The 15,230-nt window shown below is 40.4% G+C and overlaps 1 protein-coding gene across 1 annotated transcript; it reads left to right on the top strand.

Annotated features, from left to right (window-relative positions):
* Positions 1 to 3,978: 3,978 nt before the first annotated feature.
* On the top strand, positions 3,979 to 7,780 carry LOC124694728 (cysteine protease 1-like). The gene is made up of 3 exons (XM_047227680.1): positions 3,979 to 5,307; positions 5,414 to 5,456; positions 7,695 to 7,780. The coding sequence occupies exons 1-3, from the start codon at positions 3,979 to 3,981 to the stop codon at positions 7,778 to 7,780; spliced, it is 1,458 nt and encodes a 485-aa protein (XP_047083636.1).
* Positions 7,781 to 15,230: the final 7,450 nt, after the last annotated feature.

Genomic DNA, 15,230 nt, shown 5'->3' with positions numbered 1-15,230 from the left:
ACCATGGAATGAAAATTTAGCCCTTGAGGAACAACAATTCCAAAACTTTAATTGTTGTGGTACCCGTCAAGCAAAAATTTATAGCGAGAAGGAACAAACCGAATCAAAATTATAGAAAAAGTGGGACAAAAAAAATATAGGGACCTTCAACAAATCACGAGTGCAAAGAAAGCCAAGATGCGTGGGATAAAAAAAAATGCATCCATGGAACAAATCATTAAAATGGGAGGAACAAAAGTGTAGAAGTTGCAACAAAAAAACACAGGTGGAAGAGCAACAAAACAAAATGGATACGTCAAAAAAATTAAACACATGTTGATGAAATCATGATTATTAAAGAAACAAAAAAGACTCCTGCTAGAACAAAAATATAAACTATCTAGAACAAAACTTTATCAATGTTGGAAAAAAATTAGTGCAACTAATATAGTAAAGTAAGAAGGATGAATTTTTTGGAATAATGGAACAAATAATTATACACGGGAGAACCAACAAAAACATCAAAGAGAACAAAAAATACTCCAAGGAACAAAAAAATTGTGGAACTAATTAAGTTTCTGAAATAAGAGGAATAAATATTTCCAAATAAAGTAACAACAAGTTATACATCTAGGAACAAAATATATAAATCGTAGAAAACAAATAGTAAAAAATTTGGTTAAAAGGTAAGAAAGGGTAAAGAAAAAATGAACCAACTTTAGATAGATAAGGAAAAAATCACAAGTACAAGAGGAACACAAGTTTAGACCAACATGAATAAAGTTTAGATACACGAGAACAAAAATCACAAGTTCATATATCTAGAAACAAATATTTTAATGGAGAAAGAATAATTTTTTTGAATAATGGAACACCCATTACACATTGACTAAAAAATAGAAAATCAAAGGGAACAAAAATACCTCAAGAAACAAAAAAATGTGAAAATAAGTTCTAAAATATGGGTGACAAATATTTGTGAATAAAGGAACATATACAGTTATACATATAGGAAAAAAGGTAAACGGAAGAGAACAAAAAAAGTAAAAGAAAAAAGGTACTTAAAAGGAGAAGAAAGAAATAAGAAAGCAAAAGGAAAATACTCTCTCATTTCTAAAATAAGTTTCACATGTTTATCTAGATCCACATGTATGTAGGTATATTTTATTTATATAGATACATACAAATTTAGACAAATATGCAAAACGAGCATGACTTAAAAAGAAAAGGAAAAACAAAAAGAAGAAAAAGCATAAAGAAATATAAGATATAAAGAACGAAAGAAAAAATGTTGCTAAGTACAAATAAAGGAATTGCCTGTCATATGTCATATGTAAGTGATTTGCAAAAAATATAAGGTCTTACATTGCGTTAACTACGACATATTTACCGGTCACATGATTGGTTGCAGTTGAAGCCAATAACCAATCCTATACGACGACTAGGTCGATGTTTAAACCACATCCCACATCTCCCGTGTAGGTATGTGGGCCTAGTTCGCATTTCTTGCTCATTTTTTCGTTTCTTTTTTCTTTTCCTTTTACTTTTCTTTTATCTTGTTTTATATTTTTAGAAAATATTCATATTTTAAAAAGTTTATATTTCAAAAATATTTAAATTTTGAAAAAGTTTAGATTTGAAAATTGTTCAGATTTCAAAAATGTTCAAATTTGTAAAGTTTAGATTACAAAAATATTCAGATTTTGAAAATATTTGGATTTAAAACATGTAGATTTTCAAATTTATTTAGATTTGGAAAATGTTAACATTTTTAAAAGTTCAGATTAAAAAAGTTTTTATTTTGAAAAATGTTCGCTAAAAATATTTGGGAACCCAAAACTAGATAGAAATCCGAAAAAACAATACAAAAATCAAAAGTACCCCACAAAAAACCCTAGCATCAGAAACCCAACATAAATAGGCAAAATAATACATACGATGAGCCTAACCCGAAACCTACCGAGAGGGTGTGTGTGCACTGTGTGGCATGGGTGCACCTGTACCACGCTCAGAAGCGTGCACGACAACGCACCGCCTCAAGGCGATTCCAGGTGGGCTGACCCATTTATTCTTTCGCTCAAACGAAGTTAGTATCATATCATTTTAGTTTTTGTCTACATCTAAGCTCTAGGCTACCGGCTGCAAATCCTGTTCTTTGTGGCCGAGACCCAAGTTCCAACCCCATTGACCACTAAATCCTGTAAATTTAGATTGAAACAAAAAAAAATTGAATCAAAGCAAAATTTGATTTTGAGCAAATTTAAATTTAAACAAAATTTCAGATCTAAGCAAAATACAATTTTGAGAAAATTCGAAACTAAATAAAATTAGATTTTGAGGAAATTCAAATCTAAGCAAAATTTGATTTTGAGAAATTTAAATTGAAACAATTTTTTTGAATCTAAGCAAAATTTAATTTTGAGCAAATTTTAAACCTGATCAAAGTATGATTTTGAGCAATTTTGAATCTGAAAAAAATCCAAATCAGAACAAAAATTGAATCTGATTTGTTTTTATTTTAACACACTTTTAGTTTAAAACATTTTTAAATGAACTTTTAAAAAATGGACGAATAAACGAATAGATAAAACTGAACCTTCTAGAATGTTTCCAAAACCAATTGTACACCGTCTCGATTGCGTTTGCCTGTAGCACGCAGTGGGCCAAAATGTTTCGCTCACGAGCAATGCTTGTTATCACGCGCAAATAAGCGATGTATAGGAGTTGGCGGGTGCCATTAGCGGGTGTTACGACACTCCGGCCTTGCGCGGGTGTGTATTGGGTCGTTCGTTCGTCGTTCGTTACTGCACGGTCGCAGTTTTTCTGGTTTTGGGTCAGATTTTTTTCTGGTTCTCGGTTCTGGTTCATTTTCCGCGGTTTTTTGCCTTTTCTGCTTCTTTTATTGTTTGAACATTTTTAGTTTGAACTGTTTTCAAATCTAGACATTTTTTCAACCTTAAACAGATTTCAAATTTGAGCAAATTTTAAATTTGTGCAACTTTCAAACTTAAGCAAATTTCAAATTTAGAAAATTTTGAATTTTGAGCATATTTCAATTTTCTTTAGAAAATTTTGGATTCGTACAATTACTTCAAATTTGAACTTTTTCACTTTTGAACATTTTTTATAATCTGAATTTTTGCAAGCCTACTTTTTTCACAAAAATCAATTGAAAAAACGGAGAAGACCTTTCTTGGGCGGCTGGGCCGGCCAAACATGGAGGCGTGTGTGTGGGGGGGGGGGGGGAGGGGACCCTGTGTGCGTCCGCACGCATACGGGGTATTAGGAAACCCGACGGGAAATTCCTATACACCGACCATTCCCCCTCACCCCCTCCCGCGCAGTATGGGCCGGCCTGGTCGGCCCAGTTCGTCGGTTATTTTCTGTTTTTCTTTTCTTTCATTTTTCTTTTCAATTTCTTTTTATTTTGTTTCTTTTTTGTTTATTTTTATTGTTGTTCAATTGAAATAGTTCAAATTCGTAAAATGTTCACAACTAAATATGTTCAAATTTGAAATACGTTCAAATTTAAAATTGTTTGTATTTGAAAAATGTTTAAAGTTAAAATATGTTCATATATGAAAAATGTTCAAATTTTGAAAAAAATGTACAATCTTAAAAATGTTCAAAATTTAAAATAGTTAGATTTTTTAAAATTACAGATTTTTTTCTTTAAAACCGGAACGGGCGCGGAACTGAATCGTGGTTAGATTCGGATAGTGATGGACGTTGGGCCTTGGAATCGAGCCAGGATTTGAATTAAAATCGAAAACGCCATTAGGTATCGGGACATTTATAGAAACCAGTTCCTTTGCGTGCCCGTACTCTAGGAATTTTGGAGTAGAATCCGATGGCAACTCCGCAGAACAATCCTGCTATATAGATCGCCGGGGGCACGCCCCAACCTTTCCAAGACACACAACACGAACCAAACCACGACTCGCCGTGAATCCGCAGCTCTTGATCGACTCTGGATACGATCTGAAGCAAACCGCGACCATGGGTGGCGGCCGCAAGGCCGCGGCCGCGGTGGCCATGGTCGTAGCCTTCGTCCTCTTCGCCGTTGCCTCGTCAGCGGCAGCCACCACGATACCCGACATGTCGATCATCTCGTACAACACGGCGCACGGTGTCCACGGGCTGGAGCGGACGGAAGCCGAGGTGCGGGCGATGTACGACCACTGGCTCGCGCGGCACGGTCGCTCCAGCAACGCGCTCGGCGACTACGACCGCCGGTTCCGCGCGTTCTGGGACAACCTCAAGATCGTCGACACCCACAACGCCGACGCCGACGCTCACGGGTTCCGTCTCGGGATGAACCGCTTCGCGGACCTCACCAACGATGAGTTCCGCGCTGCCTACCACGGCACCGCCGCGAGGAGCCTCGGCGGCCTCGCCGTCGGGGAGAGGTACCGCCACGACGGCGTCGAGGCGCTGCCGAAGTCCGTGGACTGGAGGGAGAAGGGCGCCGTGGCGCCCGTCAAGAACCAGGGCCAGTGCGGCAGCTGCTGGGCGTTCTCGGCGGTCGGCGCGGTGGAGGGGATCAACAAGATCGTCACCGGCGACCTGGTTACGCTGTCGGAGCAGGAGCTGGTGGAGTGCGCTAGGAACGGACAGAACAGCGGGTGCAACGGCGGGATGATGGAGGACGCCTTCGACTTCATCGCCCGGAACGGCGGCATCGACACGGAGGAGGACTACCCTTACACGGCCAAGGACGGCAGGTGCGACCACGCCAAGAAGAGCCGCACGGTGGTGTCCATCGACGGCTTCGAGAGCGTGCCCGAGAACGACGAGCTGTCGCTGAAGAAGGCGGTGGCGCACCAGCCCGTGAGCGTGGGCATCGAGGCCGGCGGGCCCGAGTTTCAGCTGTACGAGTCCGGGGTGTTCACCGGCAGGTGCGGCACGGAGCTTGACCACGGCGTGGTGGCGGTGGGATACGACACGACCGACGACGGCAAGGACTATTGGATCGTGCGCAACTCGTGGGGCCCCAACTGGGGCGAGGGCGGCTACATCCGCATGGAGCGCAACGTCACGGCGCGCACCGGCAAGTGCGGCATCGCCATGATGGCCTCCTACCCCGTCAAGACCGGGCCCAACCCGACACCCAAGCCGAACCCGCCGGAGCCGACGAAGCCCGTCACCTGCGACCGCCACAACAAATGCCCGGCGGGGAGCACCTGCTGCTGCGCCCATGGCGTCAGGAAGACGTGCCTCGTGTGGGGGTGCTGCCCCGCCAAGGGCGCCACCTGCTGCAAGGACCGAGACACCTGCTGCCCATCGGACTACCCCGTCTGCAACCAAGAGAATCGAACTTGCTCCAAGGTAAGCTATGACTCATCGATTATGTTCTTAGTTTGATTTATGGGATCAATTTGCGTGGACGGAGTTGCTGATTTGTTGCTAATATGTATGGATGTCTGTTTGACAGAGCAAGAACAGCCCGTACACCGTGGAGGCTCTCGTCCGTACTCCGGCCAAGAGAAGGGGGGCAACGCCGCTTATTGCAGAACTGATCGATTCGATATTCTCCGAGTTGCATATCTAGGCCCTAAAGCTTCCCTCCTCTTTCTTTCCTAACTTAGTCGTACAGGATAGAGCCAAGCGCTCCTTGTATCCATTATTATTTTTCTTACACATATCTCTCTCTGTTCCTAGCACTTTTATGTTCTCCGAATTAGTCATGATTTACATTAATTGTATGGAACTATTTTTTGTAATAGTTTTAGTTATTCATAGTCCGTTCTATTTCATTTTGTTAGTGAACTTTTTTCCCCATCGTTCTCATTATATGTCCTCGGCGGCAAACCAAAAATAAATAAATGAAATAAAGGGAAGAAAATGTAAAAAAGAAAAGAAAGATTCACCCCTTCCACCCCCACTCCTAGATGCGAAGCAGATTCAAGACAATCCAATAGTTTATACTTGGTACAAAGAAAAAGGGAATTTCTTTCAAATTTAGTAAAATTTGGTGTACGGCTTCTTCAATACTTGCTAGCAACACCGAAAATAGGGTGTAGAGAGTGGGTACGAGCGACCTGGTTTAAATTTTCTGAAAAACACTATTTAAATGCTTCAGAAAAAAATGAAATAAGTCACGCGCGTATATGTCACCATAATACTTGCCCATGCAAATTTTTAAGAAAAAATACGCCCATATAAGACTGACACAAAAAAGAGAAAACTGAACTTTGTTATATCATAAATAGTGTATGTGTACTTGTTATATTATGAATAGTACAATTTGTTATTTTTGTGTAGGTTACATACTTTCATATTTTTGGTTCAAATTTGACATGCACATAACAAAATACATTCTCTACTCACATGATTTATGCCATAATTTTTTTTTTGTATAATTATTTTTCATATTTTAAAATTTTCATTGTTGAGAACAGGTTCTGGCGCACCCGAGAGCCAAAAATCTGCATCCCTGTCAACACCTCCTATTTTGAAGAATTAGTCACTTCAACGATGGTTGTGGGGTTATCCAAAGGACGAGGGTACCCTCTTTACTTTGTTTGAAGAAGAGGGGAAACGTCTTTCTCTATTGAACAATATTTATCTCTATTTGGTCATAGATAAACGTAGTACCTCACGGTGCGCTATTAATGTTCTTCGTCATTCCCATATGTTGTAAAGCTAGTCAAAGGTCAAGTTGTAGAAGTGTTATAATATAAATTGTTGCATCTGTACAGTGAGGTACTACTTTGCAGATAACATATATCAACAATGAAACATATTCATGAACAAAATACAAAATGCGATAGGAAAACGGAAACAAAATTTTCATATGAAATAAAGGAGCTAAAAGCATGTCGATGGAGCCTTTGGTGTTCTCCAATATCATTTTTCCATTATTCGTGGATAAGAAGGTTCTGGGATTTAGTGGCACTAGGAGGTATCATGACATCTTATAATAGCATGATAATTAAAAATGAGAACCACAACCATGAACACTACAATTATATATGGTAGTATGTGGAAAAGGGTGAAAGCCAACACATAGTTGTTCTAGCTTCTTGAACCCCCAAATGATACTTGAAACAATTTCACTTATAGCTTCAACTTGATATAGTTGAGCACCTATGGCAGATCTGAGGGATAACATGCATAGTAATGTTGTCAATCCATATGATATTTTAAATTATTGAAGGTTTTAACAACATCTCCAACAGGCTTTGTATATTTGCCTAGAATTACTAAAAACTAAAAATATAGCAATTGAGTCTAAAAAAGTTGCTCCAACAGCCTTTATGTAAGTGCTTCCCCACACAAAATTAAAGCAAGTTTTGTATAATTGGACCTCCCTTGTATATTTGCAAAGCCAAGAGGCACTGTGTATATCGCTCTAGAGTGCCAAACTGCTTGCGTGCGGACATTTTCTAGTGCGCGCCCGACCACCGGCCACCTCGCCTGGCTCCCCCGTCCGCCACCACAGGTCCACAACGAACTCACATACCGTCGACCACTTCCTACTGTCTGTGCACGCCTTGGAAGGCATCTGCGATGGCTGACCGACGAGCTAACGCCATCTAGTTTGGCCACGGCCGACGAGCTCGCGTCATCTAGTTTGGCCACAGCCAACTCCTCTTTGGGCATGGTTTTTTTTATTTTTTTTATGTTTAAGGGGCTATTTGTAAAGTTTGTGTCCCTTTTCAGATTTGCCAATCAAATTAGGCGAAGGCTACCAAAGCACCATTTGGTTTGAATTGCTAAACCTTCTCTCTCCTCTTGGTGTCTTCAATTTTTACCAATCCATTATATGAAGTCTACTGGAGATGCTCTAATATTCTAAAATTATGCATGATGATGTTTGAGATATGTTCAAATCGTTCCAAATATACATCGACTAAAATCAACCATGCATGGGGTAACATGGGCAAGTGCGCAGGCTGTAGGGATGCTGGATTCTTATATGGCCATGACTTAGCATAGATCTTACACCAGATGGTTCCAAAGTCCAGACATTTCTATTACGGCGATTGATCTACATTCATCTAGATCACCATGTGCATATGAATGGCTTCTTCTTCTCTCTCTCCCTGATGAAAACCCTACGTTTTCTATGCTTAAGCTTAAGCAAAGAAGAGAGAAATTGGTGAACTTACATGGAAAGATGAAACCGAACTTAGTTATTTTGGCTTGTTGCCTTTGATGTAGATCTTGTGAAGGGAAGCGCGTGCCATGTCTCTGGATTTTTCCGGCTTTAAGTTGAGAGACTGAGCCCACACTTGTAATAGAACTGGAGCAAAAAAATATTTACTTTTTTCTACATCAAATAGCGCCTGAAAATCAAGGATTTGGTATAAAAATGGATCAATTTATAATCTTAGAGGACATATACTTACACTGTCTAAAAATTGTAAGCATACTTACTTACACTGTCTTTTTTGTAAAAAAAAACACTTAACTGTCTAAACAGTGTAAAATCAACCGAGAATATATACGGCCGAGTAAACATGCATCTAGATCTTCATCTGTATATATATGCATGGCTTCTTCTCTCCCTCATGAAAACTCTAGACGTTTCTATGCTTCACATGGACAAATGAATCATGAAATCGAACTTACTTGCCTTGTTTCCCTTGTGCGTAGATCTTGTGGAGGGAAGCAACGACCTGCAGGCCACCTGCAGGGTTTCATTGCGAGGTGGTGTGCTGCCATGAGAAAATGAAGCTGCCAGATGATCTGAGATTGCCTGTTTCCCACGTAATCAATCTCAAGATGACCATCGGTCAGAGGTCAATATAGCTGTGCTTTCACCTTTCAGATCATGCTGGCAGCTTCATCTACTTGCGGCGCACAAATGAACCGATGATAGATAGATGAACACAACTATGCGACTAAGAACCTCGTACTACTCGCCACCTCTCAGTTTGAGAGACAGAGAGAGAGGTGTGCTAATTAGGGGAGCGTGCGTTGCTGGTGCGTGGGGCGGGTGATTAGGGATTCTTATGGAGCGCTTTTCCTCGCTAATGGCTCCACAGAGCTGATGCGCGAGAATAATTTAAATGGGATAGAGTAGTCCCAAGGAAGGAGGAAGGAAAGGAGAACACGGCCGGCATGCTCACTCACCATATCATCAGGCTGCACGCCAGAATTAACATATGCTGGGAGCTTTCCGAAAGGTAGCACGCCGAAATTTGGAGCTGATTCCCGTCAACTCTTTTGGAACAAAATTCGTGTACGCGTGTCGCCTTTTTGGCTATGGGTTGCTAACGCTAGTTACGACCAAATAGGAATTGTCGAATGCCAAGAGCGAAAAAATAAATTTAGATGCCGCGTTCAGTGACCCTGAATCCCTGATCTACAGGGAGGCACAGGCACAGGAGTTGTTGTCCGAGACTATGAAGGACCTCTGGTGAGAGCTCAAGCGCTCTGGTACGAGTATGCTGCTAGTGCAATGGTTGTTGAAGCCATATCAATAAGAGATGCGATGATCATGGCATCTGATCGGGGATATCACAACTTTATTTTTCAAAGCGATGCCCAGACAGTGGTCAAATTATGGGAAGAAGACTCGGGAGGAAGATCAGAGATTTCTGCTATTCTTCAAGAGATAAAAGAGCTAGGAGGTTTATTTAGTACTCCGTAGTTTTAGCATTCAGTATATAAATTGGAACGCTAATACTGCGGTTCATCTTTGTGCTAAGAGCAAGAAGAATAGTGTAACCAGCTGCTGGCTATAGCATTTTGCCATGTCATCTATAGTCAGCATATAGCCAATGTGTACAATAGTTAGCTATAAAAATGTACTATTTTATCAATTCATGGCCCACAAAGTGTCTAGGAGCACGTGCTAGAGCTAGCTCTTGCATAAGAGTCCACTTACATTCTCTCTCTTATTCTCACTCCTTCAACTAAGCAAAAGTATAATATTTAATCTCTTATAGCCAGCTGACTGGACCTTATTCTACTTGCTCTAAGTGTGCTAACGCTGACAGGAGAATATGCATGTGGTTGAATTATACATTTATACCCCAGACTTCTTACTAGCTACCTTGCAGCATGATTGTAGCGTGATTGTAACCTTGATAAGTGAGTAATAAAAGCTCTTAATTCGCAAAAAAAAATGCCAAGAGCGGAGCCAGGAAATACGTAGTGAGGGGAAAGGCAAGTCAAACAATGCAACGTTGACTGTTGACTGATAATTTTCACACACCATCTTAAATTGCCGTGTGTTTTGATTTTGATCAAATTCAAACTTTGTAAATATACATAATGTGTGGTATGAACAGTATAATCTACGGATTGGACCATCACCGTCATAGGCTCCTTACCAATTTTGTGATGTTTTTTGTAATGTGCCTTTTGTTTTGATTCGTTTGTTGACCACCTTTGGACATATGCCATCGTGTGCATCTTAATTATGCAGAACTAGGTATAGTGCTTAAATCTTTTAAATAATAAAACACTCTTTATCAAAGAAAAAATATGTAAGAGCGTGCGGTGTGGGAGACATAGGCTCTGCCAGGCCCTTGCCTCTGCCGCTGGTTGAGAAGTGAATGTGCAATGTGATTAAATTATGTGTTGTTTTCTAACCATTGTACACTCTTTTGGTGTTGTTTCAAAGGTTAGAGCGGATTGTATTGATATGTATTTGCCACATTGTATAAGTGATTTTCTGTATATTTCCTTTTTTAATGCCCAAAGTCTTGTGTACTCTCCCTCTTATAAGTAAGTGTCTCAACTTTTTCTAGGTACAGACGTATCTACAACTAAAATATGTCTAGATACATCCGTATCTAGATAAAAGGGAAACACTTATTTTTAGACAAAAATAGTATATATTGGTAGATCATGGATGGGGTTATGTAAATTGAGAAGGCTTAGTTTATTTGCAACTTCTAATTATACACTTCTTCTGATCCAGAATGCAAGGTGTGTTATTAGGCGTCCGGTCAATGTGTTAAAGCTGATATGTGCGGAAGTGGAATACGCATGTACGAATAAAAATCATTTTATTTTCTTGCAAAATATTATTATGGTATGTCTTTTTTACTGACTCATAGGCGCAATGTAAGTGAAAAACCATGTGTTGTATAATGGAATAAGATCATTGGTTTTATTGTAAAAGGGCAAGGAGATCTTTTAGGAGTAATGTAAGTATACATCATGTCATTGTGTGGTAAACTTTAAAAGGGCAAGGAGATCTTATATTTTGGATGGAGAGAGTATGCTTTAGACATCCTTTTTGTCATATAGTATAATTTGGAGATACGGTTTTGCTAATTCTTAGTCAACGGGAAATTAAGTTAGAGCTCAGTCAGATCCTCAGCCGTTGCATATGCATCAAGATTCGGAATAGACAGTGAGCTGCAAATAAAAAAAAACGTTGCAAGTGAATTACAATTGAGAAAAAATGGTTTAGCAGGTGCAAAGAAATGTTTGTTCACCTAGTATAAAATCGTGGGATGGCATCCCTAACTGAGCATTAAGCTATTCTGAATCGACTCTCAGTTAGACACATTGTTAGACATAATATGTTATGTCTCGTGCCGGCTGTATGATTGCCGCTGCTAGGGTTCAGGCGAGGGAAGGATATTGGGAAGTAGACGAACTTGGGGAAGAAGAAACAGACATGGTTTAACTCATTTCATTTCATCGACTTGCCTCTTCTAGCCGAGCCAGGCCGAACACACAGAGGTGCGTCACAGCTCACTCACATAGGCACACATCCCATGCTTGTTAGTGAAGCTCATCTGACACCCCCTGGAGGACCAGTTTGTTCCCCCAAGTTGGCGCGTTTGGAAACCGAGCTCACAACACGTCATAATCTTCCCAAGTAGTTTGAATGGCAGGTAATGACGACCATTTGATATTTGTTTGAGCATGTGATGCATTACATTTCTTGCAAAGTTGTCATTCCAATTCCTTGGTGTCTAACTGAATGTGCACTGGCAAGTCAGTCGAGACCTCTGTATTGTCAGGCACAAACGGTTTCATTTGTGACACATGAAAGACATGATGGATCTTGCTAGCAGCAGGGAGCTCCAACTTGTATGCCACTGTATCAACCTTGGCCAGAATCTTGTATGTTCCATTGTATTTATAGGGCAGCTTCAAAAAGGATCTTTCAATGACAGAAAGACCACTTCTGCTCTGGTGCTCCTCTTCTGGAAAAATTCTAGGCTCGTCAAACACAATAACGGTGGAGATATTTCCATACTTGTTCGTAAGCGGGGGCAAGCGGGGGCACGATTGTAATTTCAGTGTAGGTCCATAGTCTATACAACCTTGTATAGGCCTGTATGGTCCGCGTTGTGTTGTACCTCATTTTTGTACGACATGGGACGGTGCTTAGACGGATGAGATCGTTAACTGGTCACGTGACCTTTTGTTTCTTACCATACCGTATTAATACAGACGGGTGGGTATACATGGGTTGGATATGGACTTCGGTGCACCCAATAGAGGGAAAAAACAACTATGATTCTTCAACTTCGTTTAGGGGGGAGCACCGGAGCAGGGCTCCAGAAAGACAGAGTCAAAAACCTGGAATTCGATGGGTGAGCAATTCTGGTCGGCATAATGTTTCATCCTCCTTTGAGCCTTTTCCAGCTGGTGCTTAAACATATCTAAGGCCGATTGGTGTTCTACCAGGAAATCCTTAACTTCAGTATTGGTCATTGTGTCCAAGTCTCGCTCTAAACCATAATGTGGTTCCTCTTTGTACAAGGCCTTAAAAGGAGAACAACCAATAGTAGTGTGGTGAGCATTGTTGTACCTCGGCTAATGGGAGACAACTGAACCATTTAGTCGGCTGCTCATTAGGTGCACATCTCATGTACATTTCTAGGGATGATTTACCCTTTCAGTATGTTCATCTGACTGAGGGTGATATGCACTGCTCATCTGCATTTTTGCATAGAACATAGCAAACAAATCTTTCCAAAAATGACTTGTGAAGATAGGATTCTGTCAGAGACAATGGACATAGGAATACTATGCAGTTTGACTACATTATTGAACACTGCCTTTTCCACGGAATGTGTAGAATATGCATGTTCGAGTGGGATGAAGTGGGCATACTTGGTGTACCCATAAACAATCACCAATATCACATCATAGCCTGCGGACTTGGGAAGCCCCTCTATAAAATCCATAGAATTTTCTTGCCAAGCTCCCTTTGGAATTCTATGAAGTTTTAGAAGACCAACAAGTTTACAGTTCTCATGCTTGGCTTGTTGGCACATAGTGCACTATTGCACAAACTCTTGTATTGATGCCTTGAGACTAGACCAAGAAAATAGTTTGTTGATTTGTTGATAGGTAGCATGGATCCTAGAGTGTCCACCTATCGCACTAGCATGAATTGCTTGTATCAATTTGGTATGTATACACACATTGGCATCAACCCATTTTTCCCAGTGAATATGATTAGTCCCTCCTGTAGTTCATAGACATACATATTCTTCCTTGTGACATCTAGCTCCTGTAATTATGCCTAAGCTTTAGTATCCACCGCATAGGAGTTTACTACTTCTTTAATCCACAATGGCACCCCAACAGACATTGCATGTAATGGAAATACATGCCTACCTTGGACAATGCATATGTAACCTTGTTGTACTCTCATGTTTCTATTGGAAGAAGAAATTTATACCCACCAGTCTTGTCATAGCCTTCTTCTGCATGTCAGTGTGTAATACATGGTCATCTAAATTTCATATACTTTTGTGGGTTTTTTTAATCACAAAGGGACATCTAGACAAATAAGGCCTCCACCTATCATCAGAATAGCTAAGAACTCCTTTGCATATATTGCTAGTTTCTTGTTGTTGATGTCGAGTGCCTTACTGTAATAAGCTACATGGTGTCCTTCTTGTACTAATATAACTGCAATTCCACTAGCATATGCATTTGTCTCAATCCATAAGAACTTGGTGAAATCAAGCATGCTCAACACAGGTGTCATGCGCATGGCTTGCTTGAGCATGTCAAAAGCTTGCTAAAATTTTGCATTCCATTCAAAGTTATGCTTTTGTAATAACACAGCTAATGGCTTGGAAATTACTCTGTAACTCTTCACATACGTTTTGTAATAGTTAGTGAGCACAAGCAATCCTCTAATTTCAGTGACATTAGCAGGAACTGGCCAATGTAGCATAGCCTTAGTCTTTTCTAGATCTATAGCTACTCCTTTGTCAGAAATGATGTGACCTAGGTATTCCAGCTGGGATTGTGCAAATCAACATTTCGTCATCTTGGAAATGGCCTATTTTCCTTGAGAGTTTGAAATACTTGCTGAAAGTGTTGGAGATGTTCTTTCATAGGTTTGCTATAGATTAAAATGCCATCCATGAAGACACGGACAAATTTCCTGACATATGGGGCTAACACTGAGTTTATAACACATTAGAATTTAGATGGGGCATTATTGAGGTTCAATGGCATCACCCTGAACTGATATTGCCCACTATGTGTCTTGAAGGATGATTTAGTTTCATCTGCAGGTAGCATTCTAGGTGGTACCTAGCTCTCAAATCCAACTTGGAGAATTTTTGTTCCGACTAGTCCATCCATCAATTCATCCACAATGGGAATAGGAAATCTACTATTGATTGTTGTTGCATTTAGTCTTCTATAACCTATGCAGAATCTCCAAGTTCCATCTTTTTCCTTGACTAGAAGAACAAGGGAAGCATAAGGGTTGGCACTTGGAATTATAGTGCGAGAGAGTAACATTTCCTTTACTTACTTGTCTTTCCATCTTATCACTTTAGAGAGGAGAATATTTATAGGGTATGTGCCATGTATTAAGTGGATAGCATGATCAAACTCCATATGTGGTGGAAACTCATGTGATTCTTGAAACACATCAGCAAACTGTTGTAGAAACCCTTGTACTTATGCAAGGAAATGTCCACATTAACTTGTATTTCCTCATCCACCCAAGTCAACTCAGCTACTGCCCAAATTCCATTTCCCTTGACATCCTTGACTAGTTTCGCAACCATGATTGCATGAAGTTCTTGAGAAGGGATGGGTGGTAGACCAGTCAGCCAAATTTTCTAGTGTTTATAATCAAATCTATACAATCATGTTCCCGGTTGTAGTTCACTAATCCTTGCATCTCCAGTCAATACATGCCCAGGATTCCATCATAGCCCCCTAGAGGTAACACTCTCATGACAGTTTCAAACGCGTGGCCCTGCATCCACCATTTTTTATACCATCCTCTCACAATAAATACAATCCCCACTGCCCCTTAGATATATTAATACTCTAATGTCAGATCCAAA

The sequence above is a fragment of the Lolium rigidum genome, chromosome 3 (genome assembly GCF_022539505.1).
Source record: "Lolium rigidum isolate FL_2022 chromosome 3, APGP_CSIRO_Lrig_0.1, whole genome shotgun sequence".
In the NCBI taxonomy this organism is placed as follows: Eukaryota; Viridiplantae; Streptophyta; class Magnoliopsida; order Poales; family Poaceae; genus Lolium; species Lolium rigidum.
Note: the sequence above shows the minus strand (reverse complement) of the source record. Positions and strands in the feature narration are given on the sequence as shown.